The following is a 24279-nucleotide window of genomic DNA, read 5'->3' on the forward strand; positions in this document are numbered from 1 at the left end:
GGGCTGATTATAGTATAGCCCCATAGTATAGACATATTGGGGCTGATTGCCAGTATCCTGCTGGTACTACCTGCAGGATACTGGCAAACTGCACTTAGCGTCCCTGCCACCCAATATTCTGGTATTTCCTGTATATTACGGGGCGGTAGAGTGCCCGTAAATTCTCATTCCCATGGAGTCCCATAGAGTCCCGGGGGACTCCATGGGATGGGATTTACTGAATCACTGGCACCTTTAGTAATTCAAGCAGTTGTTTGCTGGTAGGGGCCTGAACTCCCAGCACGTCATGCCTGTTGGGAGATCCATAGCCCCCACCGGCACACTTGAAGTGTGAAACACATTTGAAACACATTTTCCTACTGTATATAGGGCCTCATTATAAGTGTGCCGGTCTGGAAAAAAGTTGGTAATTCCGGCTCTGGAATTTATGCCGGACCGGAATTACCAACTATTTTCCAGACCGGCACACTTATAATGAGGCCCTATATACAGTAGGAAAATGTGTTTCAAAGTAGCAATGTTGGCCTATATTGTTTTCACCAGGCTGCATAATTCTCTTTCGGGACATGCAGCATGAAAGGGTGTTTTTCAGTGGCATGTTTGGCATTCACTGATGCTCGCTTGATTTTCTTTCATGCATCATTGAGAAAAGACCACACAACTTTCTTTGAGCACAGGGGGGGAGTGGCTAACTAGCCATGAAGTAGGACATGTCTCGTAGAGCTGCTCCTGAAGATCCGCAATTGATCCGGCGAAAACACGCGGAAAAATGACTCATGGTCCCCATAAACTGAAACATAAATGTCAGAATGTGTGCCCTGTACTAATTGAAAATTCCAAGCGAATCAGAAGATGAAAAGGAAGTGAAAGAAGCTTTCTTGGAATGCGGCCGCACTGAAATGCTGAGGCACAAAATGGCGGACAACAAAGGAATTGAGCCCGATATGGTAGAAGCCGCCATATAGACCCGGGCGGCGAAGGCTGGAGAGGAGGACCGTATTGAGCAGGGCCTGCTGTTGCTTGGAACTACGTTCTTACCGCCGAGCCTACTGGAACACTGGGAACGGGAGCGCTCGGCGACGTGGACACAATGTTTGCAGTGCGTGGGTGCCTGGGGGCAGCAGCGGCAGAGCATCTATTGCGAAAAAGGTGTCCCGAGCGGCAACAATTGTAGCAGCGTCTGTGCTGATGGGGCTAATATATTAAAGCTCGGTGCAGTTCAAGAGAAACCAGTGCGGACTACATGGTGCGCCTTTGTTGATGTGCAAGTAGTTATCGAGCTGAAGCCGGCGGAGCGGACACATTGTTATGGTTGTGAAAGGACAGTAAAGGACCTACGCTGTGCGAGGAAGCCGGTGCAGATCTTGTTACACACTTCTGCCATTATACATGAAATAGCCTGGTTGGAGCGGATGAAGCAGAGACATTGTTGCTCTCGCTGAGACTGGGCAGGTGAAGCGAAAACATCACCCTCACGTATAAAGGGCAGTGAAAGCACCGGTGCGAGATGGGCGGCATATTTATGCTGCATTTAAATACAAAAACTAATAACACTGCATTCCCCGCTTTCCTGTCATTATAGCAGAGGGCATCATTGCCTCGCATGTGCAACCAGCTGGGAGGGAGTGCCTTCCTGATTTACTTGAAGACATAAACCTGGGCAAATGTGCTAGCCTTGGGCATAACTCGAAGAAAATGGGGTGCATGTACTGAAGACTATCACGCAAGAGTACTGTGCTGTATTATACGGATGAGATGGCACCTAGGAAGAACTGCACCTGGCTCATCCTGAGCAGCCGCTGGATGGTTGTATGCACTGAATAAAGGTGCCTGTTGGGTGGGCTACTGACACCGCAGGCAAACCCTCGCTGAGGGGGATGGTGTGACACCAGGTACTGCGAGGGTTCGAGGAGCGATGGGGTGATGCTGGAGTAGAGGAGAGGTAAATCGATTGCCCTAGAGGACAAAAGTGCAGGCTATAGATTGCCACAGTGGTGGGCACATTGTCAGCAAAGTTGAGTTCGAACACTGGTGATATCAGAAACTTGGGAGGACGCAACCCATTTGAAACACAGCTCGGCGCATAGTACTACCCGCTGTAGTTCTCAGATGATAATGCTGTCAAGCTCCAGCTGTCCTCGTGGGCTCACAACTGAATGAGCTAACTCAACTGGCACGTTGCTACAACACTAGACCTAGACATACAGGCCAGATAGAACGATGGTGGCGAGAGGGGCTAAGCCCAAGGCCAAACAACCCACAATGGATGTCTTTACTAAGATCCAGCAGACCCCTGTTGCATCGGCACAGGGCGCAGCAGTTGCGCCGGAGGGAGATACCCCGACAAAGGAAAATCATCAGATCCTAGCAGCTATAACGGAGCTGAAGTTGTCATGGGGAATAACAATGGCGGACCTACGGACTGCATTGGAGGCCAAAATAGACGCGGTGGGAATAGAAGTTGCCCTACTACGACAAGATGTCAGAGCGCTCGCGGAGAGAACAAGTGGCCTGGAGAATGTGGTGAAATCAATACAGAAACCAGTGCAAGCAACACAAAGGAGGTCCATATATTGAAACAGCAAGTAGCTAACCTTGAGAACCGAGCGGAAGAAGCAGAGAGAAGGGCAAGACATGACAGCATTGGCGTGGTCGGCCTGCCTGAAGTGGAAGAAGGTCAGGACCCCACTGACTATGTAGAAAATATGATCCTGCAAGAGATAGGGGCTGACAAACTTTCACAGGGATTTGAGCGTACGCACAGGGCCTTGATGAGGAGACCGCAGCCTGGGGCTCCCCCAGGGCAATAATTGCAAAGATCCTGAACTATAAAGACAGAGAGAAAATTCTGGAGTATTTTCGGAAAGGAGGAACGATAGAAAGAGCATCTGCAACCATCACAGCGTATCCTGATTACACCATGCTAATGCAGAGGCAGCGATACAGCTATGTTGCGGTCAAGAGGAGGCTGCGCACAGTTGGAATTAAGTACATGTTACTGTATCCTGCGAAGCTCAAGGTCCTGCATAAAAGCAAAGTGTTTTTTTTTTTTACTCTCCAGAGGAAGCGGCAGCATGGTTGGACTTGCAGGGCTGTCCAGAGTGAGGAGGGGGACATGACCGTAAGGAGCACGATAAGTGATGGGCATTTTCATATATGGTGAAATCATGAAAGGGGGAGGAGTCCCGAAGGAGACTATCACATAGATAGTTGTATTGTACTACCCTGGGACTTGCTGCATTTGTTGGACTGGATTATAGAGCATGAAGTATACATGTAAATTGGGTAGCATGGAGCGTGGTGAATCTGAAGCAAACAGGAGCAGCAGGATGATGGCACCCTACCCCTAAGAAATAGTAATAAGGCAGCCACTAGGGTGACTTTACCCTGCTGCGCTGCGAGTACAGGCTATTGCCAGAAAGGGCTAGATGCGAGGGTGCCTGAGATCCAGGGATGGAGCTGGGCAACAGTTGGGGAGGGTATTTTTAGGGCAGGGGAGGGAAGTGGGAGGAATCGAAGTTGGGGTGTTTGACTTGTTTTTAGTTAAGGGATTTTTAGTTGGGAAAAGAGCCTATACAGAAATGGATTAAACTTGGATATGAACTGCACTGCTGGGAGAAGGGGTGGGAGTTTAATAGGCCATGGGGGACCTTAAAATAATTACTTGGAATGTCAGGGGGCTCAATAGCTACTTAAAAAGGAACAAGGTTATGTTATACCTGCGTAGACAAAAGATAGACATAGCCCTGTTGCAGGAGACTCACCTGACACGGGACAGTATGGAGATGATTGGGAAGAAATGGAAGGGAACTGTAGCGGGCTCATCATATTCGGCTTATGCTAGAGGAGTACTTATCTGGGTTGCGCCACATGTCCCGTTTCAGCTGGTACAGACGATAGCTGAGACGGATGGGAGGGTGGTCATAATGAGGGGAATGGTGGAAAACAGGGAGATAAGTATTGTAAATACGTATGCTCCGAACCAAAATACAGCGGCATATTTTAGAACACTATACAACAAACTTGGCATGTGTGTGGGGAGTGTGGTGATCTGGGGAGGAGACTTCAATTGCATACTGAACCCTAAGGTTGATAGATCGGATGGGAAAATTGATAGACCCACCTCAGCCGCTAAGGCTTTGCAGATGCTGTTGAATGACTTTGGGCTCGGAGATGTGTGGAGGACACAACACCCCCATGAGAGTCAATACTCTCATTATACTGCCCCGCAGCAGTTACATACTAGGTTGGGCTATGTTTTTGTCACGCCAGATGTACTGATAGAGATCACGCAAGCAGAATATAAACCAAGGGTCCTCTCGGATAGCTCGTCCTTGATCCTTGAGTGGCAATACCAACCCCCAAGGGCGAGGATTCCGACATGGCACCTCAGAGCAGAGGCACTGAGAGACCCCCTTTTTAGGGAAGACATGAGGGATGAGATTGTTAATTACTTTGAAACGAATACTGGCAGTGTGGACTCGGCGGGCACGTTGTGGGAAGCCTTCAAAGTTGTGATATAAGAGGTAGCTATAGCGAAATCTAAAGGATTGCAGGGAGGTATCCTGGCTGACCTGCAAGAGACCGAGGAAGAATTGGAAAGGGCATTGAGAGGTGGAAATAATACTAAGGAAGACACCGACCTGATATTCAGGTTGAAGCAAAAATGTGCGAAACAATGGCAAAGACTGTGTAACCTTAATTACAAAAAATATATAGAGATACAGCATGTGGGAGGGGACAAACCAGGAAGGATCTGGGTGTGGCTATATAAAAGCGAAACCCCCAGACCCATGATTAGAACAATAACGAGGGAAAATGGTAGTGTAGTTGATACACAAGAGGGAGTCAACCAGGAGTTTGCAGACTATTACAGGCTATTATATGGGATGAGGCGGAGAGCAATTGCGCAGCGATAGTAGAAACACTGGAGGATAAAGGATTGCCACATATCAGTGCTGAAAACAGAGAGAAGTTGGATGCACCAGTTACGTTAGAAGAGCTAGAAGAGGTGGTGAGACAGTTGCCCACCAGTAAGGCTCCAGGGGCGGATGGACTCCCAAGTGAATTCTATAAAGTATTTATTTTTATTTATTTATTTATTACATTTGTTACTCACCCAGACCCGCAGGTATCACGGCGAAAATTCAATAAATAGTAGCATTTTTATGCAGTGGTACAGTTACCATCACACAGAACATAATTAAACTAAAATGCACATGAATCATGTGATCACATTTCTTATACTGAATTCCAATCGGTCAGAAGCGGGTCATATTTTGTTTGAAACTAGTTGCAGATCTTGAGGCGACCCCTGGTGGAACATGAGGGCCATGGGGTTACGTTAGTTGTTTAGATTCAAAGGGGGCAGTGAGCCAATAGCATTCTGTTAGGTTAATATTTGTTAAATAACCAGGTTTTCAGTGCTTTTTTGAATCTTAGTAGGGAGTCCTCATTTTTGATACTAAGGGGTAGTGCGTTCCAGTGCGAAGGGGCTAGGACTTTGAAACTACTTCCTCCTGCTCTACTGTATTTGTATTGAGGAACTTCCAAGAGGGCCAGTTTATTAGACCTCAGTGTCCTACAGGGGATTTTTTTTTTGATGATGTTGTTGAGGTAGCTAGGCGCTTTGTTGGTGATGCATTTATGGACGGTGCTGAGTGTTTTGAAGATGATTCTTGCTTCAATTGGCAGCCAGTGGTTTTCTCTCCTGATGCTAGATATATGTTCTGACTTCTTTATACCTAGAGCAGCTCTAAGGGCTTTGTTTTGTAATAGTTGGATTTTATTTAAGTTGGTTTTGGAGGTTCCTAGGAAGAGGATGTTACAGTAATCCAGTTTCGATAAGATCAGCGCTCTGGACAGAGTGATGCAATTTGTGGGGGTGAGAAATTGGCGGCTAAGTGCAATAAGTTTTGCTGTGTAGGCTATGGAAGAGGAGAGGGCTGCTATTTGTTTGTCCATAGTGAGGTTGGCATCTATATATAAACCAAGAGTTTTAACTTGTTTGAGTACTGGGATCTGTGTACCGTCAATGTTCTTGTGAGAGTAGTTAGTGTGGAGGGTGCTTATTCTTTTTTGGGAGCCCACGATGAGGACCTCCGTTTTCTCATCGTTAAGGCAGAGACTGTTTAGGGCCATCCAATTTTGGATTATAGAATAAACTTTGTGTCAGTGGGTGTAGTCACCTGTGATGGGGATGAGGATCTGGGTGTCATCTGCAAAGTTGGTGTAGATGACATCCATATTGTCAAGAGCCGAGAAGATTAGTTTAGTATATGCATTGTAGAGGGTGGGCGAGAGGCAGGATCCCTGGGGACTACTATGGGTACTACTATAGAGTCCGCTGCATAGTTACCGATGGCAACTCTGGATGTGCGGTCCGTTAAAAAAGATTTGATCCAGTGGGTAGCGCTAGTAGAAAAATTGAAATCTTTTTTTAGGGTGTTGCAAAGTTTGTCATGGTCTACCTGATCACATGCTGCTGATAAGTCCAGTAGCAGAAGGGTGGCCTGAGTCTCTGATAGAATCCAATTGGATTTTTAAATCCAAGAGGGCAGTCTCCGTACTGTGGTTGGGCCTAAAACCAGATTGTCTGGCTCCTAGTAAATTGTTTTGTTTGAGATGGGTTTGTATTTGGTTGTAGGCTAATTTATCGATAATTTTAAGTAGGAAGGGGACAGTCGCTATGGGCCGGTAGCTCGTGGGCACTAAAGGATCTAATGTGGGTTTTTATTAGTAGAGGAGTGACCCACGCCACTTTAATGCTAGCTGGGACCTGATTGGTATGGAAGGAGGAGTTCACGAAACTGTTAATTATGGGTGTGAGAGTAGGGGCACATAATTCGATTAGGTGTGCTGGAAAATTGGCTCCTTTGCAGTTTGAGGCTTTAAGTTTAGATATGGTATTAAGTACTACATCATGTGAGACTGGTGAGAAGTTGAAGAGCGGGGTGGTGTCTCCTATGTTCATGGAAATTTGGTTAGACATGGACAGCTTATCGGAAAGGAGATTTCTTTTGGCGATGATTTTATTTTGTAGTAATTTGATTTTGGATGCCAGCGCATCTTGGATGGTGGTGCACCATTCTTTACTTGGTTGGACTGGGTTGATTATGGGGATCAGGTTCTCCAACTCCTTGAGTATGGTGAACAGTTCTTTGCTGTCAGAGGATGCGTTACTGATTCTGGTATTGAAGGCATTTGCTTTAAGGGTAATGATGGCTGATTTATAAATTTTGTTTGCAGAGTTAAAAACTTTCAGAGCTTCTAAGGTATGGGTTTTATTAAGCTGCTGTTTGAGCGATCTTTGGGTCCGTCTGAGGGCGACTAGTTCCTCATTGAACCAGAAAGAGGATTTTTATCCTTGCATTTGGTTTTGTTAACACACGGTGCTAAGGTAACAATTGTACTGGTAAGACAATTATAATAAATTTCAGTAGGGCACAGGGGTTTTCAGTATTGATCTTTTTATTATTGAGAGAGGTGGCTAATAAGGGGGTTGAGATTTTCTGCTGTAAGTTTCCGCGTGTTTCTTGTTACATAAGATTCCTCAACGATAGATTTAGGTAGGTCTGGTTCGTTGCACAAAATAGAAAAGTGTATTCTTTGACGGTCTGACCAGGGTATCGGGTTAATGGAGTCTATGGATACTGTGGTATTGAGTGGTATTATCCAGTCTAATGTTCTCCCTTTTGTGTGGGCAGGGGCGTTCACTAGTTGTGTGAATGCCATGTCCTTGAGTGCACTGTGTAATGCTTCTGCTTTGTGGTCTTGGGTGTCATTAAATCCTAAGTTCAAGTCCCCTAGGACTAGACATTTAGTGTTTGGTTTTATAAGTGGCGTTAGCAGTAGAGGTATATCTAAGTCTGGCTGAGATTTAGCATTAGGTGCTCTGTAAATAGTTATTATGTTTATGGTGGTTTTATGGTTTGTAGCTAACTTGGCTAGCAGGACTTCGTAACCGTCTGGGTTCTCGATAGGGCAGGTTCTAATTTTAAGATGGGTTTTAGCAATTATAGCCACTCCCCCACCTACTGATTTTTTTCTGTCTGTCCTTAGGATGGTGTAGTCTGGAGGAATGGCAATGGAGAGTGAGGGTCCGCATGCTTTTGTGGAGCCAGGTTTCCGTCACTATAAGTAGGTCAAGTTGTTGTTCGGTGATACAATCATGTATTTCTGTGGCATGAGCAGGTATGGACCGTTCATTAATGAGTGCTGCTTTGAGATGGAAAGGAGGGGGTGGTTCTTGTGGTGGTGTGGTGATTATTTTGGGGCATTTAGTGTGGGTCACTAGTGAAGGTGAGTTTCCTATGATGGCAAAGGAAGAGGAGGCACTTATGCTAGGATTGTTTAAGAATCGGGATCTTAGTCTTTGGGTTCTTATGAGTCCTAGTAGTGGGATTTGTAAGTCTGGAGCGTCTACGTGAGCTGAGGACCGGAGTAGTAATTTTAGGTGGAATATTATTAGTTGTTAAATAGGGTGAGCTGGTTCTTTGTGGCTTTTGGATCCCTAAGTGGTCTGTAGGACCATTAATCAGGTGGCGATCTTGGGGAAACGGATTGGTGAGGGGCAAGAAAGGTGTGGGGCAGGGGGTGGTGTGGTGGCGGGGGCATGCTACTCTGGGGAGGCCATTACTATGCATAGTAAAGTGGGAGCCTGTACAGGGTGTATCATACGGTACAATACAACATGGAAATATCATGAGTAGCAATCAACCTGGCATGGTTTGGTTAAGTGAAGAGAGCTTGCTGGGTGCCGGCTAGCCGTAGTGTAACTGGAATGTCACACCTATAGAATGGGTCTGGGTGAGTAACATTGCAGGAGGCTGCTGCTACGTGAATAGGGTCTAGAAATGCCATGCTGGGCGGTGCCAGAAGCGTTTACTCAACACATTACCGGTGAGGTAGGGTAATAGAGCAGTTATGTGCTGGAAAGTAATAGTAAAGGCTGGGCTTATTAATGACAATCCGAGAAGTCTAGAGCAACTGTGCACCTATGTGCTGAACAAGGCAATAGTAAAACTGACTATACACATCAGAGTAGTCTAAAAGTGACTGTGCACCTATGTTCTGGATAAGGCAATAGTAGGATTGACTAAGCACATTAGGGCAGTCTAAAAGCGAATATGCACCTATGTGCTGGACAAGGAAATAGTAGGATTGACTAAGCACATTAGGGCAGTCTAAAAGTGACTATGCACCTATGTGCTGGACAAGGCAATAGTAGGATTGACTAAGCACACCACTGCAGTCTAAAAGCAACTGTGCACCTATGTGCTGGACAAGGCAATAGTAAAACTGACTATACACATCAGAGTAGTCAGATGCAGTTGAGCACATATATACTCGAGATAGCTACAGTAGCCTGGCTTGTTCAAGACCTTACAGGCATGATAAGTACTGCTGTGTATAAAGCAATTGCATGATTTAGCAATAACATTGAAAAGACATGGCAATGCAGTATTAAATGTAGAATGAAATGCTAAACGCCATGCTATACATGGTCAACTAGTAAGTAGAGCACTTCTGTGCATAGGGCGGAACACATATGGGTACAGAAAAGGTAGGGCAGTACGAGTAGTACACTGTGCTTAATTGATATGAAGAGAGTCACTGGTTTGAATGGAAAGGGGCTCGTGATAACATAGAGTGGAAATTAGCATTTGGAAATGTTTGTGGAATGTCTCACCGTAATAGCAACAGTCCGGGGGGGGGGGAGATTCAAGGCAAACCAGGGGAGCAGTGCAGTGACTAAGAGTTCGGTAATTGCCGACGAGCTTCGTGATCAGCGCTGGAGCCTGGCATGCAGCAGCTGTAAAAGGTTGAATGGTCGGCAAGTCGTTGGACAGTGCGTTGCGCCTTGCGGCTGCAATGTGGCAAGACAGGCACCTGGTCCTTTGTAGTGGTCCTTCGTGGGTGGGACCCGGCTCTCACCTTCCAGGGGCTTCTGTGGCCCGGAAATAGGTGAAAGGCTCCAATCAGCTGCTGTAGCACTCGCTGCTAGGCAGCATGAACACAGATGCACAATAAGTTAATGCAGCGCCATTTTGGGCTGCCTCGTGGAAGTTTTCATTATTAAAGGAGAAGTGCTCCCCCCACTGTTAGAAATGTTGAACGAAGCATACGAGCTGGGCAGACTGCCAGTGTCACTCAGAGAAGCAATCATAATACTGCTTCCCAATCCTAATAAACCGGGGCATAGCTGCGGGTCATATAGACCCCTGTCAATGGTAAATCAAGACAGCAAAATATTGACGGCCGTTTTGGCAAACAGACTGCGAAGGCTATTAGTAAACTGATACATCCCGACAAGACAGGCTATGTCCCGAATAGGAACATATCTAATAATCACAGACGACTCCATCGAGTTATTGATATGGAAACGAAAAAGAAGGGGAGTTGGCAATTGTGTCACTGGACGCAATAAAGGCCTTCGACTCGGTCAAATGGCCATGGCTGTTGGCGGCCATGGCTGGTCACGGGATGGGGCCTGGGTATCTACAGTGGGCGAAAATGTTATATAGCGAACCGCTGGCCAGAGTCAAAACAGGAGCAGTGATATCGGAAAGATGGCAACTCCGTAGGGGTACCAGACAAGGATGTCCTTGGTCTCCTAGGCTCTATATTCTGGCTTTGGAACCCCTAGCGATACACTTGAGACAATATGATATGATAGGCATTGTGGTGGGAGGGGAACAACATCTGATCTCCCTATATGCGGATGACATGTTGTTGTAGTTGCGACACCCGGAGGAAAACCTTCAATAGATATTGGAAGTGATGGAAAGCTATGTGGGGCTGTCTGGTATAGCTGTGAACCCTCAGAAATCTAGCATGTTCCCATTGGGTGGATATAAAGGGATCCTGTTGAAACAACTACCGGTGTTACAGATACCTTGGGAGGTCAGCACTTTTCACTATTTGGGGGTAGATATATGCCACACGGTGGCAGAGGAGCATGAGCGCAACACAGAGGTAGCCATTAAGAAAATTGAAAATTGCATGAGGTTCTGGGTGAAACTACCTTTAGCAATGATGGGATGTGGGGCAATGCTTAAGATGGTGGTCCTACCTAGGCTCCTGCACTACTTTGGGAATATACCACACTGGATACCAAAGAAGTTCTTCATTAGACCGGACAATATATGTAGGGATTTTCTGTGGCATGGCAAACGGAACAGGGTGGCCCTCTGGAAGCTGCAGAATTTCTATGAGAAAGGGGGGATAAAAATGCCTAATTATGAAGTTTATTATATAGCAAGCCAACAGCAATATGTTGCTAAATGGCTCTTAGAGGAGGTGACCTCTGAATCAAGGTTGTTTGGACAAGATTGTGCCCCATTTTATTTAAGAGAGATTATGTGGCTGCCCAAGACGGAAATGGAAGGGCGCCCAAAGATGATGGTACTTGGATGGAAGGTATGGCGTAGGGCATGCCAGATGATGAAGAACCCATCCCCGTGTTCCCAGCAAGTACCCCTAGTTGCACTGGCAGGTGGAGAAAAGCAACTAAGGATGATAATCAGAAACCACTGGGAACTGGTTGGGATAGCAACAATGGGTGATATTTGGCAAGAGGGAACTATATTAGATTTTGAGGTGCTGAAGGAGGAGACTCGGTTGCATGCTGGCCAGTATATCAGGTACCACAGAGTGGTGCAGAGAATTAAGAGAACATGGCCTGAAGTGGTGTTGGAGAAAGAACCAGATACTACCATAGATGTAATATATGACATGGCAGAGGGGGGACATGAGATATCTAGAATATACGAGATGATGATGTCTAAAGTAGGAAAGGAGGTAATACAATTGAGACAAGACTGGGAAGTGAAAGTGGGGGGCCTGATGGAAGATGGGATGTGGGAACGAGCCCAAGGGTACCATAAGAAGGTGTCAAGGAATGCAAGACTACAGCAGATGTAACTGTATATTACACATATAGCGTATATGACACCCAGAGGATATCTAGGTTTAAAAATGCAGGACGGCAAGCATATCCTAAATGTGATGAAGAGAATGCGGGTATGGTGCAGATGTTTTGGTCATGACCGGTTATCGAGCGCTTCTGGAGCGAAGTGGCACACAAACTAGCAGAAAATGGGGTTAGGATGCTGGTCGATACAGTGTGGGCCTGCTTGTTGGGGGGGTTCCCTAGACCATGCAAGCTCAAGCATGTGTGCAAACTAAAAGACCTGGCATATGCACTTACAAAGAGGAGGATTGCCATGGGGTGGAAGGCGAGCCACAAACCACGACTAGAGGTATGGTGGAAGGATTTGCAGAAATGGGCGGAGGCAGAAACCATGGTGTGGCAAGAAGCGAGCAGTGCTGGGGGGAGGAGACAAAGACCCTGATGGCCTGGAAATTGTTAGTAGCAGAGTTATTTGGGTCAATAAGAGACCCAACAGAATCCACAGAAAGGGATACCCTATCACAGGATGCAGGAACAGAAAGTGAGAAGGGATAGGCTCGAAATGGGGGGTGGGATAAGGGAAGCAGTGAACACATTTATTCGATGTATAAATTAAAATGTTAACTCATGCACTGCAAAGTTTGGTTTGTATTGTTTGTTTGAATAAATTAATAAAACTGTTTTGAAAAAAAGACTTTCTTTGACCACAGCCACAATTAAATGGGTTGCAAAATTTTCGTATACTGTGTTTTGTTGGTGGCCTGGCATCAGTTGGAGTATTTCATGAGCTCCCCTACAGAATCAACTGGAAATGTTATCTTTAACTTGTTAAATGTGTGTGCGCTAAAATGCACCATTTTGACCAATCATTAAAAAAAGTTTTCAGGTGAGACACGCCTTAGACCTGGTCCTGGCCACATCTCACTTGTTTACAATGGATTTCACCTATGGGAACGAGAGTCAAATGCAGTGAATACCACGAATTGGGGGGAAAAACGACAAAAGGTGATTTGGGTTTGCTGCCACGCACATGGCAACATACCCATTTCATTAGGAAGATCAGATGTTCATCCAATCCTGTGTTTTTCTTGGTTCTTCCAATCCAGGATTTATTACCGGACAAGCAGAATTCCTGAATGCAAATAAAAAGTGGACAGAAGGAGAATCTGGCATATAATAGGGGACATGATTGACGTGTATGTGGTCCCTTCACATTTAATACAGAACAAGGGCAGCTAAATGTTGATGTATTAAAAAAAAGATTTGCCACAAATATTTCTAGGAGGAGATTGACCTATGGGCTATTGTACCTCCTAGATTTAACCTTCAAAATCTTTGACTGAGCTTGGTTGACCATATTGGAACATTGGGATGACAGTGACTGCATTTTGTCAACTGTCCAGTTGGGCTGTCGCTCATCAGTGGGCACAGGAGTGCAGGCCTTAAAACGTTAGCTGCAGATAACTAACTGAGAATATCTAAAACAGGAACTAGTATTTCTTGCCTTCATGGAGCCGAACAATGCGTTCAATTAGGTAAACTGCCAGAAGTTATGGCAGGGGATTGGGTCCTTGGAGTGCCAACCTTTCCTGGTAAACTTGTTATTAGCTCTCCATCTTAACACAAAAAGGTATGAGAAGTGGGGCTAATGGAAAATGCACTGAGATGTTTTCAGTAAACACAGGTGTACGCCAATGCTGTGTATTTGCCCACCTCCTGTTCTCCATCGATGTCCATTGGATTTATTAGATTTTGGTGTGGACGGAGGCCAGTGTACCAAGAATGGGAAATACTGTACTCCCATTCCTGGCCTACATGGACGGTGCTAATTGCACGTATGCCACGCACACTCCAATGGCTAGTTATAACCCACACCGGCTTCTTAACCTTCAAATTAATGCGGGTAAATCAACAGTAATGATCTATCACAGGGGTGGTTGTCAAATAAAAATACAGCTATGTTTAGCAACAACAGCGCTATCCCGTTATTCAAAGAATTTGATTACTTGGGCATTCGTTTTACTTCTAAACTGTCTGGGGCATTACATATCTTAAAACAAACCACCAGATTTAAACAAGCTTCAGGGAGTGTATCTCGCTTTAAAAGATTGTCAAAATCGCAACCAATTACATTTATAAAAAGTGTACTATAGTAAAATGGTGTCTATAGCCAAATATGGTGCCTCTTTATGGGGCTCTGTGATACCAAAAGATATACAAGAGAACACATTTTTCAAAGCTCTGTTGGGACTGCCATGTTCAGTTCCCAATTTTGGAAAACACCTGGAATTAGGTGCCCCATTTTTAGATGTCATGGTCCAAGCAATTTTGAATTGGCTCTGCATTTGGACCAACCCAAAGGCTGGGTTAACACAACTAATCCTAATGGAGAGAATAGCCAAACCTACGGCCCTGAACATCTCATGGCTCCATTATGTTAAATGCGGCCTTGACAAACTGAATGCACCACAGAAGTATTTGAATTCCTTTAACTTGACTCTTCCAGTGGCAAGGCAAATGAAATCTTGGCTTATTCTGCATTCAACTGATTGGAGGGAATTGTTGGAATGTGTAATCTTGCGGTCGTTTCCGAACCTTCCATCCAATGCTATCTAATACGGGTCAATGCCCCTAATGAGAGGAACAATATCTCTAGAGCAAGATGTAGTTGTCTTCTGCTCAGAGCTAATTCCTCTAAATGGTCAGGTGATGTCAATAAGAAACAATGCTTGCTCTGTCAAGCACCAGTAGAGACATCCTGCACTCTACCCTTCTTTGCCCAGCCTATTCCACAATCAGAGCTAGAACAATCAGCCCAATATTATGTGAATTGAGCTTCACCCAATGCCGTCTGGACTTGATGTACCTGTTATGGGTTATTTCACTGTGGTCTAGTTGAGCGTTATTGTTGTATTTGAAGCAGGCTCTAAATAGAAGGACATTTTTAATGGCTATTAAACCTTTTTGTCTGTACTGTGAGGGTTTTTTCTTATTGATTTTACTGTATTTGTTGTGTTTTTTAATGATGATTTGGTGTGTGGCTTGCTTTTATGGAATTTATTCCGAAAAAAAAATATATTAATTCATTGAATTATGTAATGATTTGTTTTTCGTTTTTTCCTTCTCAAGACACTAAATCCAAACCGACAGAAAAATGCAGGACCGGAATGGAATCCCCTTTCCCAAGCGGCTATTTCTTGCAAAACAAATGGTATCCAAATTTCTGCAATATGGTATTCTACAAAACCGGTGATGATTACCTCACCTGTTTGCAGGGAAAACGTCTCTTTCTGATTGGCGACTCAACGCTGCGTCAGTACATGATGTACTTCACAGAATATATAAAAAGTAGGTTTTTTTTCATCAAACTTTTAATTATTACCAACTACTATCACCTTTCTTCCCTCTCATCATTGCAGGATTAATTGTGTCATGAAATAAATTATCAAAAATACAATTTACTTCATTTTCAAAAACTGAAATATCAAACGCTGTGAAAAGGGAGGGGTTTGGGTAGAGTTATTATGTTTGTGTTCTTCACACTGTGAAAATACACTGTGTAGAGGGTAGAGTCAGGAGCACAGTCGTGTGTGTGTGTGTGTGTGTGTGTGTGTGTGTGTGTGTGTGTGTGTGTGTGTGTGTGTGTGTGTGTGTGTGTGTGTGTGTGTGTGTGTGTGTGTGTGTGTGTGTGTGTGTGTGTGTGTGTGTGTGTGTGTGTGTGTGTGTGTGTGTGTGTGTGTGTGGTGTGTTATGTTATTTGGCATTCATATAGCGCTCTATATATCATTGGTATGACCTCAAAGCACTGGTGGGTTGAACGCCCTCGGAGACTGTAGTCCAGGTCAGCTCAGAGAGTAGGGTGTCGTAGGGTGCTTGGGTGCACTAGTTATGCGTGCAGCTGAAGCTGCATCTTATTAGATGTGGTGGTATTGATATCGGTTGAATGTGTGCAGTCTGGCGGGTGGGCACCAAGACTGGGTTCTGGCTGCGTTAGGCCTGTAGAATGCGTTTGTGTGCAGCTAGGCTGGTTTGCCATGGGACATAGCTGCGTTTTATTAGAGTGATGAAGTGTTCATGGGGTAATGTTCGTTTGTGAGCAGTTAGGCCGAAATTGATCGAGGGGTGTAGCTGCACTCTAATTCTGTGATGGTGTAGAGTAGAGAGTAAGCATAGTGATATCGGAGGAGTTATGATCTAAGGAGATCGATATTCTGCACTTCAGGCATGCAGTTGCTTATGGCGAATTAATAAGCGTATTCAGTGATGACATTGTTCAGGATCTCATTGAGCATTAGTCACCAGGTTGCTAGGGTTAGATCACTTCAGATTGTCATGTTTTGTATTACGGAAAGAGACAAGTTTTTAGAGCTTTGCGGAACATCATATAGTCTTGGGTGTGTCGAATATGAGGGGGGAGCGAGTTCCACAAAGAAGGGGCCAAGGTTGAGAAGGCGGATCCTCCGATCCTAACAGAGTTAGAGGTTTGGGATCACTAGGAGGGCGCTACTTGATCTTAGGTTGCGAGATCAGAGGTTTGGTTTTATCTTTTCTTTTAGGTATAATGGGCCGCTCTTGTACACTGCTCGGTGAGTGATGTATAGGACCTTGAAGATGGCCCTACATCCGACTGGGAGCCAGTGGAGGGTTCGGAGAGCTGGTGACATGTGGTCTCTTTGACCCAGGGCAAGGAGCAGTTTTGCAGCAGTGTGTTGGGCTCTTTGGAGTTTGTTGAGTTGGTATGCTGGGGCTCCTAGGTATAGAGAGTATGCATAGTCCAGTCTTGACATCACAATAGACATAACTGCAGCAAGTCTGTTTGGGTAGGAGAGGTAGGGAAAAATGCATTTGAGAAGTTTGAGGTGGTGGTGACAGCATTTTGACACGTTGTTGATCTGACGGGAGAGGGTCAGGTCTGTGTCCATAGGGCAACCTAGGTTTTTCACTGTATCGGAGGAGGGGGCAGCGGGGCTGAGGGACGGGGTCCATGGGAGCGGCTGTGGTAGAAGGGCAGTATTGCCGCACACCATGATTTCAGTTTTAGCAGGGTTCAAAAGGAGGAGGTTTATTGTCATCCATCAATCAATATCGCAAAGACAGGCTTCAAGGTCGGGAAGGGGGTTGGTGCCTGACTTGGGAATTCTTAGGATAATTTGGCTATCGTCAGCGTAGTTGTAACAGGGGATGTTGTGCATGAGGATGATTCCTGGTGGAGTGGTCATACAGAGGTTCAACACAAGTGCAGGCATGTGCCTTGGGGTACTCCAGTGTTCACCAAGTGAGCAGTTGAGACATAAGGGGAGAGGGGTGCTATTTGTTTCCTGTTGCTGAGGAAGAAGGCGATCCATTTGAGAGCAGTGCCACAGATTCCTAGGGAGTGAAGGCAGTCAAGGAGGATTGAGTGGTTAACCATGTCAAAGGCTGCATAGAGATCGAGGAGAATCAATTCTGTGCATCCATCAGAGTCTGCAATGACCTTGATCATCCCAGATTGATATCAGAGTGGATTCAGTTTCATGTCGCGGTCAGAAGCCTGATTGTGCGGGGTTGAGGAGGCAGTTGGATTCTACAAAGGAGTCGAGCTGGGAGTATGCAGAATGGTCAATAAGTTTTGCAAGAGATCTAGTGTTTCTAGATCGGTCTGCATTGTTGGGGTCAAGCGGGTCAAGGGATGCCTTTTTTAGGAGTGGCTTGACATGCGCTATTTTGAAGGCATCAGGGAAGATGCCAGAGGTGAGGGATTCATTTAGAATGGCTCTTGCATGTTCTCCTGCACATGTAGATGAGAATATTTCTTTCAGGACAAAGGCTGGGCAGGGGTCAAGGGGCGACACAGAGTGTTTGCTGGCTGATAGTAGGTCAAGGAACTTGTCTCTGGAGATGGGTTTGAAGGAGTCAAAGGTAGTGAAATTGGGCGTCGGGGCAATGGGATCAGGAGGGGTCGGTGATGGGGGGTGAGGGGAGAGGAAGGACAGTTTGGTGTTAAGGGATGTTGTCAAGTCAAGAGCGGTGTTGTAGAAGTAGAGGGAGTCACAGAGTGATTGTGTGGGGGTGGATTGGGTAGAGGAGCAAGTGGGTTTGACGAATTCTGATATGATCATATGGAGTTCTTTGCTGCGGTTGCCACAGTTGAGAATTCGTTTATTGTAATAGGCTTTTTTGGCCTTTCGAATTTCAGCTTTATAGTTACGATGGTGCAGGGCGAACATGGATCTGCTGAGATCAGTTTTGATGCTCGCTGATTGAGTTCAAGAGTTTTGTTTTTTGGCATTCCTCAGGAGGGGCGTGAACCATTTGGGGGACGATCCATTGCGTGAGGTGGCGGGCGCGAGGGGGTGAAAGGAATCAGTGAGTCATTAAGCCAGGAGTCGAAAGAGTGGGGGGGAGGTTTGTTTGTTTATTAATTTGTAGGGTGCACCGAACCGGACGTAACTGGGTGCAATGAATACACAAAAGGATACTTAAAGCATAGGTTACATAGTCGGACAAGTTACATATACAAGGTAAACATAGAATTGTACATAGTCAACAACAATGCTACACATTAGGCAGGTTGCCTATAGTTACATGGAGAGCAGAGAATAGTACAGAATAAACAGTGATATACATTAGATGTCAAGGTCAGGTAACTACTGGGTAAGCAGGATTAAGTACAGTACATTGATTCAAGCAATACATGTCAGGAGAGTGAGATAGTTGCAAGTATGTGTGCAGAAAGGATGGATCAAATGTCATTGGATCGCAGCCAGTTCAGAGTATTGCATCTGAAGCTAATTAAGGATTGGTCCGCTCTAAGAGCGATTGGTAATGCATTCCAGGACTGTGTGGCTTTCACTGGGAAACTATTTCCTCCAGATTGTTTTAGCTTGAATCTGGGTATGTTTAGACAGAAGGCGCTGTTCATTCTGGAGGGGCGGGTGGTGTTTTTTTTAACAATTTTCTCTGTTAAGTTAAGGGGGTGCTGCATTGTTAAGGCACTTAAAGGTGAGTGACACAGTTTTGAGAAGTACTCTATCTTTTATCTTCAGCCAATGGATTTCTCTTTGGATTTCTGAAACATGTTCTTTGTTGGGTATGTTCAGAGCAGTTCTTAGTGCATTTTTTTGTAAGATTTTTTATCTAGGATATACTTGTTAGCACCTAGGTATAGGGTGTTGCATTAATCCACTTTAGAAAGTATTAGTGCATTTGCGAGGATAATACAGCTAGCCTTAGGTAGAAATGGCCTGTAGGCCCTGATTAGCTTGCACGTGTAGGCAGATGAAGATGCTATGGAGTTTACCTGTTTACCAAGGGTTAGAGTAGAGTCAAGGTAGAAGCCAAGAGTTTTCACTTCTTTCATTACCTTGATCGTATTTCCATCTATGTTGAAGGCATAGTAGTTATTGTCTAGTTCTTTTAGGTTGGCAGCAGATCCCAAGATCAGGATCTCAGTTTTATCATCATTCAGGCAGAGGCCGTGGGTTGCCATCCATGCCTGAATGAGGAGGTAGATTTTATTTACCAAAGCTAAGTCTTAGCCATAATTGCCCAAAAGGAGAATGAGGATCTGGGTGTCATCTGCATAGTTAGTGTAGGTGACACCCAGCCTGTCCAATTTGTCAAACAATGGCTTTGTAAATATATTGTACATGGTTGGCGATATACAAGATCCTTGTGGAACACCGCAGGTAGTCAGGAAAGGGTCTGCAGATGCAGATGGGGAGAAAACTCATTGTTCTGTTGTTTAAGAAGGATTGGACCCAGGCAATTGCATCTTTGGAGAAGTGGGCAGCCAAGGCCACATGTGTTACGCTCACCTGGTATCAACAGGGACGCCACCCAGCCGGGTTACTCGCTGGTATGCTTCTCAGCTTTGCCTTGATGTGGTCTGTGGGGAAGGTTCTGCCTTGTGGTAGAATTAGGGGTGCTCTCCATCCTCCCTTCTTTGCAGGGGCGCGTTGTCTTTGATGGGCGAGTGCGGTCCAATTACTTTACTGACACCAGCCCGTTTGATATTGTTCAGGTAGATCTTATTGCAGTTCGTTAGTTTTATTGCTATCCTGCATGCTTTTCTTTGTTCAAAAGGTCTCTTTTTTCTCCCTTAGGTATGCAGAACTTTAGCGCGGCGAACTGGCTTGGTTGAGCCCCGCTGGTAAATGATGGCGCATTAAGAGCGCTATGATGCAGTAATTAAGCGCTATGCGCCGCGCTGCAAAGTCTTGCCTTTGCTAACCTGTGTTTTCCTTCCTTGTAGGTCGCGGTGTTCTTCAGCGAGAGTGGAATGTCCAGAGTGGTTCCAGCCGAGAGGCGACCAGCCAGGTAAGCCTTTTGAGCCGTTTGTAATTTGTAAATGTCGCTACTGCTTTCTTTAATGTTGCCTCTATCTTCCTCTTTCAGGTTGTTCTGTCCGGGAGGCGTGCAGATTCGAGGAAGCTGTTCTTAGTAGCTGCGAGTGTTTATAGATGAAGACTGCAGGTAAGATGCTGCTGCTATTGATGTTCCTTTTGTCTCCTTGCAGGATCTGCTCCTCTGAGGTTCGAGGGAACAGCTGGACACGGTGAGCGTCACGTTGCAAGCTGCAAAGAAACACAAAGAGTGTTGTCTTGCTCGGGTGTGGTTTAAATAGCCCCAACAAAATAGTCCAGGTAAAGTAGTCCCTAGACTACCACACCCAAAACACTAGACCGCATGGCTTTGTTCTTAGGAACCAAGCTATGTGGATGCCTCCATGTTGGCTGACAATACAATAAAGTAGTTCCCAAGCACATTGTTTTTCATGGTGTGTGAGACTGGTGCCATAGGCTGCAGGACTGGCCCCATGAGGGCTTTTGAAGAGGATGCCAGGCTCTAGAGGCCCGAATCCTGACTCCAGCTGGCCAATGGGTTTGCCAGAGGGGGTTTTGGGCGAGGGTCATGACAGCACTCCCCCCTAAGGTCCCTCCCATGGTGTTCCTTCTGTCTGGCCCAGGTTTGGTTGGGAAGTTCCAATGGAATTTCCTGATTAGACGTGGTGCGTGGATATTCTCACTGGGCTCCCAGGATCTATCTTGTGGTCCAAATCATTTCCAATCAACAAGCTAATATAGCTTGGTCCTAGAGTATTTAGAGTCCAAGATATCTTTTACTTCGAATTCTGGTTCTCTGTCAACAAGTATGGGCTTAGGTGGTGTCCCAATCCGTGTGCTGGGTTGCATTGTTTCAGGAGGGACACATGGAATACCAGGTGGATGTGTAGATTAGGTGGTAAATCTAGTTTCAAGGCTGCTGGGTTGATAATTGCCTTAATGGTATAGGGTCCTAAGAATCTGGGATGAAAGGTCCGGGTTCCCTTGATGGGTACGAATTTAGCGGCTAACCAAACTTAATCTCCTACTTGGTAATCAGGAACCTTTTTCCGGTGTTGGTCGGCAAATCTCTTTTGTTTTTCTTTGGCATGAATAAGGTGTTCCTTTGCCCTTTTGAAAGTCTGAGTAATGGTTGTGTGTAGAGTCACTGGCACAATGCCACCAGCCGCTGGCATTTCCAAGCTGACTGGAAGGTCTAGTTCAGAGGTACGTGGATGTCTGCCATAAAGGGTATAGAAGGGCGGTTGTCCCGTGCTTGAATGCAAAGAATTGTTATATGCATATTTGGCTATCCATAGTAGGTCTTTCCAATTCCTTTCTTCGTGGTGCAGCATGCACCATAAATATTGCTCGAGTGTCTGATTGGTTCTCTCGGTTTGGCCGTCCGTTTGCGGATGGTGACTGGTAGATAGCCGAACGTCGATCTGCGCCATTGTACACAATTTTTTCCAGATGTTTGAAACAAACTGGCTGCCTCGATCAAAGACCAGAACCAAAGGAAAGCCATGTAGCTTAACCACAGCCTCCAGGAACACTTTTGCTAGCGTGGCTGCGTCTGGGAGGCCTTTGAGAGGAATAAAATGGGCCATCTTCGAGAATAAGTCCACAACTACAAGGATGGTGTTGAACCCTTGGCTTGGAGGTAGATCAGTGATGAAGTCAAGGGAAAGAGTGTGTCATAGAACTGGATGAATGTGCAATGGTTGTAGGAGACCAGATGGTTTTTGTTTCTGTGATTTGTTTTGTGCGCAGACACCGCAGGACTGAATATACTGAATGATGTCCTTATGCCAGGTAGGCCACCAAAAGTTCTCTTTCACCTTAGCTAGGGTTTTGGTGATCCCAGGATGCTCCTCAATCAGTGAATCATGATAGTTTGAAATAATATGCTGTTGTAATACCTTCTTGGGTACATATAGGCGATCCCTAAAAAAGGGTAGATGGTCCTTGATGGTATATTGTTCTCCTTGAGTTTGCCATGCAAGGTAGGCATCAGGATTCATTGTCTGTTGGATTTCTTTTTGTAGTTCTGCTTGTGTTAAGGCTGTCGTGATACCCAAGAGTTTGTCTTCAGGTATAATAGGTACTGGGTCTGGAGTTGTATATACTATTTCATCTATGCCCATGTGCGATTAGGCATCCGCCTTTCCGTTTCTGACACCTGGTTGAAATGTGATTACATAATCATATTCGGCGAAGAAAAGGGCCCACCGTAATTGGCGCGAGGGCTGGGCCTTGGCTGTTTTCAGATATTGCAGGTTTCGGTGGTCTGTGGTGACTGTAATGGTGTGTCTGGCCCCCAGAAGGTACTGCCTCCAGGCTTTAAAGGCAGATTTGATAGCCAGGAGTTCCTTGTCCGTGATGGCATAATTAATCTCTGGAGGTGAGAACTTTTTAGACCAGAAGGCCACAGGATGTAGCTGGCCGGTTTCCGGGATCTCTCTGTGAAAGGACAGCCCCCATTGCAATACTGGACGCATCAGTTTCAACGACATAAGGGAGGTCTGGACGAGGATGTCGCAAGATTGGAGCAGAGGTAAACCTTTGTTTAAGTTCCTGAAAGGCTTCTTCTGCTTCTTCGGTCCAAGCAAACTTTTTATTGTTTTTTTGTAATAGTACTGTGATTGGGTGCACAACCTGAGAGAAGTCTGGGATGAATCGGCGGTAGAAGTTCGCAAAGCTCAGCATGCTTTGTACCCCTTTCAGAGACGTCGGTGAAGGCCATTTCAGAATGGCATCTACTTTGTGCATGTCCATTCTGATGCCTCCTGGCCTGGAGTAAGGATAAAACCAAGAAATTCTACTTCGGTGACGTGAAAAAAAACATTTTTTAAGCTTTGCAAACAAGCGATGTTGACGGAGCTTGGTGAGGACTGAACGAACTTGCCTGACATGATCTTGTTCCGAGGCTGAGTATACTAAGATGTTGTCTATGTACACTAAGGCGCACACATCAATTAACTCCCTTAAGACGTCATTCATGAAATATTGGAATGCCGCAGGAGTGTTGCATAACCCGAAGGGCATGACTTGATATTCAAACAAGGCGTACTTAGTACGGAAGGTGGTTTTCCATTCATCTCCTATTCTGGCTCGGACCATGTGGTACACTCCTCGAAGGTCCAATTTGGTATAAATCTGGGCATCTTTAACTTGGTCTAGCATCTCAGGGATAAGTGGCAAGGGGTAGCGGTTCTTCACGGTGATCTGGTTCAATGAGCGGTAGTCAATACAGGTTCTCAAGTCTCCTTCCTTTTTCAGTACGAAGAACAAAGGACTGGCTGCGGGGGACTTCGAAGGACGGATAAATCCGTTTGCAAGGTACTCGTCTAAATAGGATTTCAAATGAAGGTTTTCTGGTTCTGTGAGAGCGTAGATCCTGCCGCAAGGGATTTGTGCACTAGGAACAAGGTCGATCTGACAGTCATAGGGCCTTTGCGGCGGCAATGTATTGGCTTGGTCCTTTCGGAATACATCCTGGAAATCATGGTATTCACTTGGCAAGGTATTAGTTGCTCCCAGGGCTGATACTGTTGCTCCGGGAGTCATGGGGATACAGGTGTCAGGTTTCTCTTCTTGGTAGTAGCAGGCAGGGTAGCAGTCACCGGGGAAGGTTAATTTTCATGCCCAATTGCTCACAACCCTTTGATAGATTGGCGGGCATGAAAATTAGAAGATACGGGAGGGAGAGCCCTACCAAGACTCAGGACTATGGGCCATTAACAATTGTGTACAAAGAGTGGGGGTGTCCTGACTGGAGAAGTCTAAGCCGACTGCCGCTTATTGAATCCAGTCTAGGTTTAAAGACAATGCGTTATCCTTGGGTGTCACAATTTGTGTATTTACCAAGGATAGCAGTACATAAAAGAACCATAATAATCCACTTTTGCTAGATCATTAGTCTGCAAAAGAACAGCTTTAATTAAGTGGCTGTCCTTGTTCTTTTACATATTTTTTGTAAAGAAATTGTAAGTACAAAATATATGGGTGTACATTTTTTCACCAAAGTCACACATAGAAAATGCAAACAAATAGAAAAAA

General features: G+C 45.4%; 1 protein-coding gene across 1 annotated transcript in view; it reads left to right on the forward strand.

Moving 5' to 3' along the window:
- Positions 1–24279, forward strand: part of LOC138487900 (NXPE family member 4-like) — a 459230-nt gene that overhangs the window by 268308 nt on the left and 166643 nt on the right. Inside the window, exon 5 of the mRNA XM_069614526.1 lies at positions 15044–15262. Within this exon, the coding sequence (XP_069470627.1) occupies positions 15044–15262 (219 nt within the window). The remainder of the gene's footprint in view (positions 1–15043; positions 15263–24279) is intronic.

The sequence above is a fragment of the Ambystoma mexicanum genome, chromosome 9, assembly GCF_040938575.1.
Source record: "Ambystoma mexicanum isolate Mex_15411 chromosome 9, UKY_AmexF1_1, whole genome shotgun sequence".
NCBI classification, from domain to species: Eukaryota; Metazoa; Chordata; class Amphibia; order Caudata; family Ambystomatidae; genus Ambystoma; species Ambystoma mexicanum.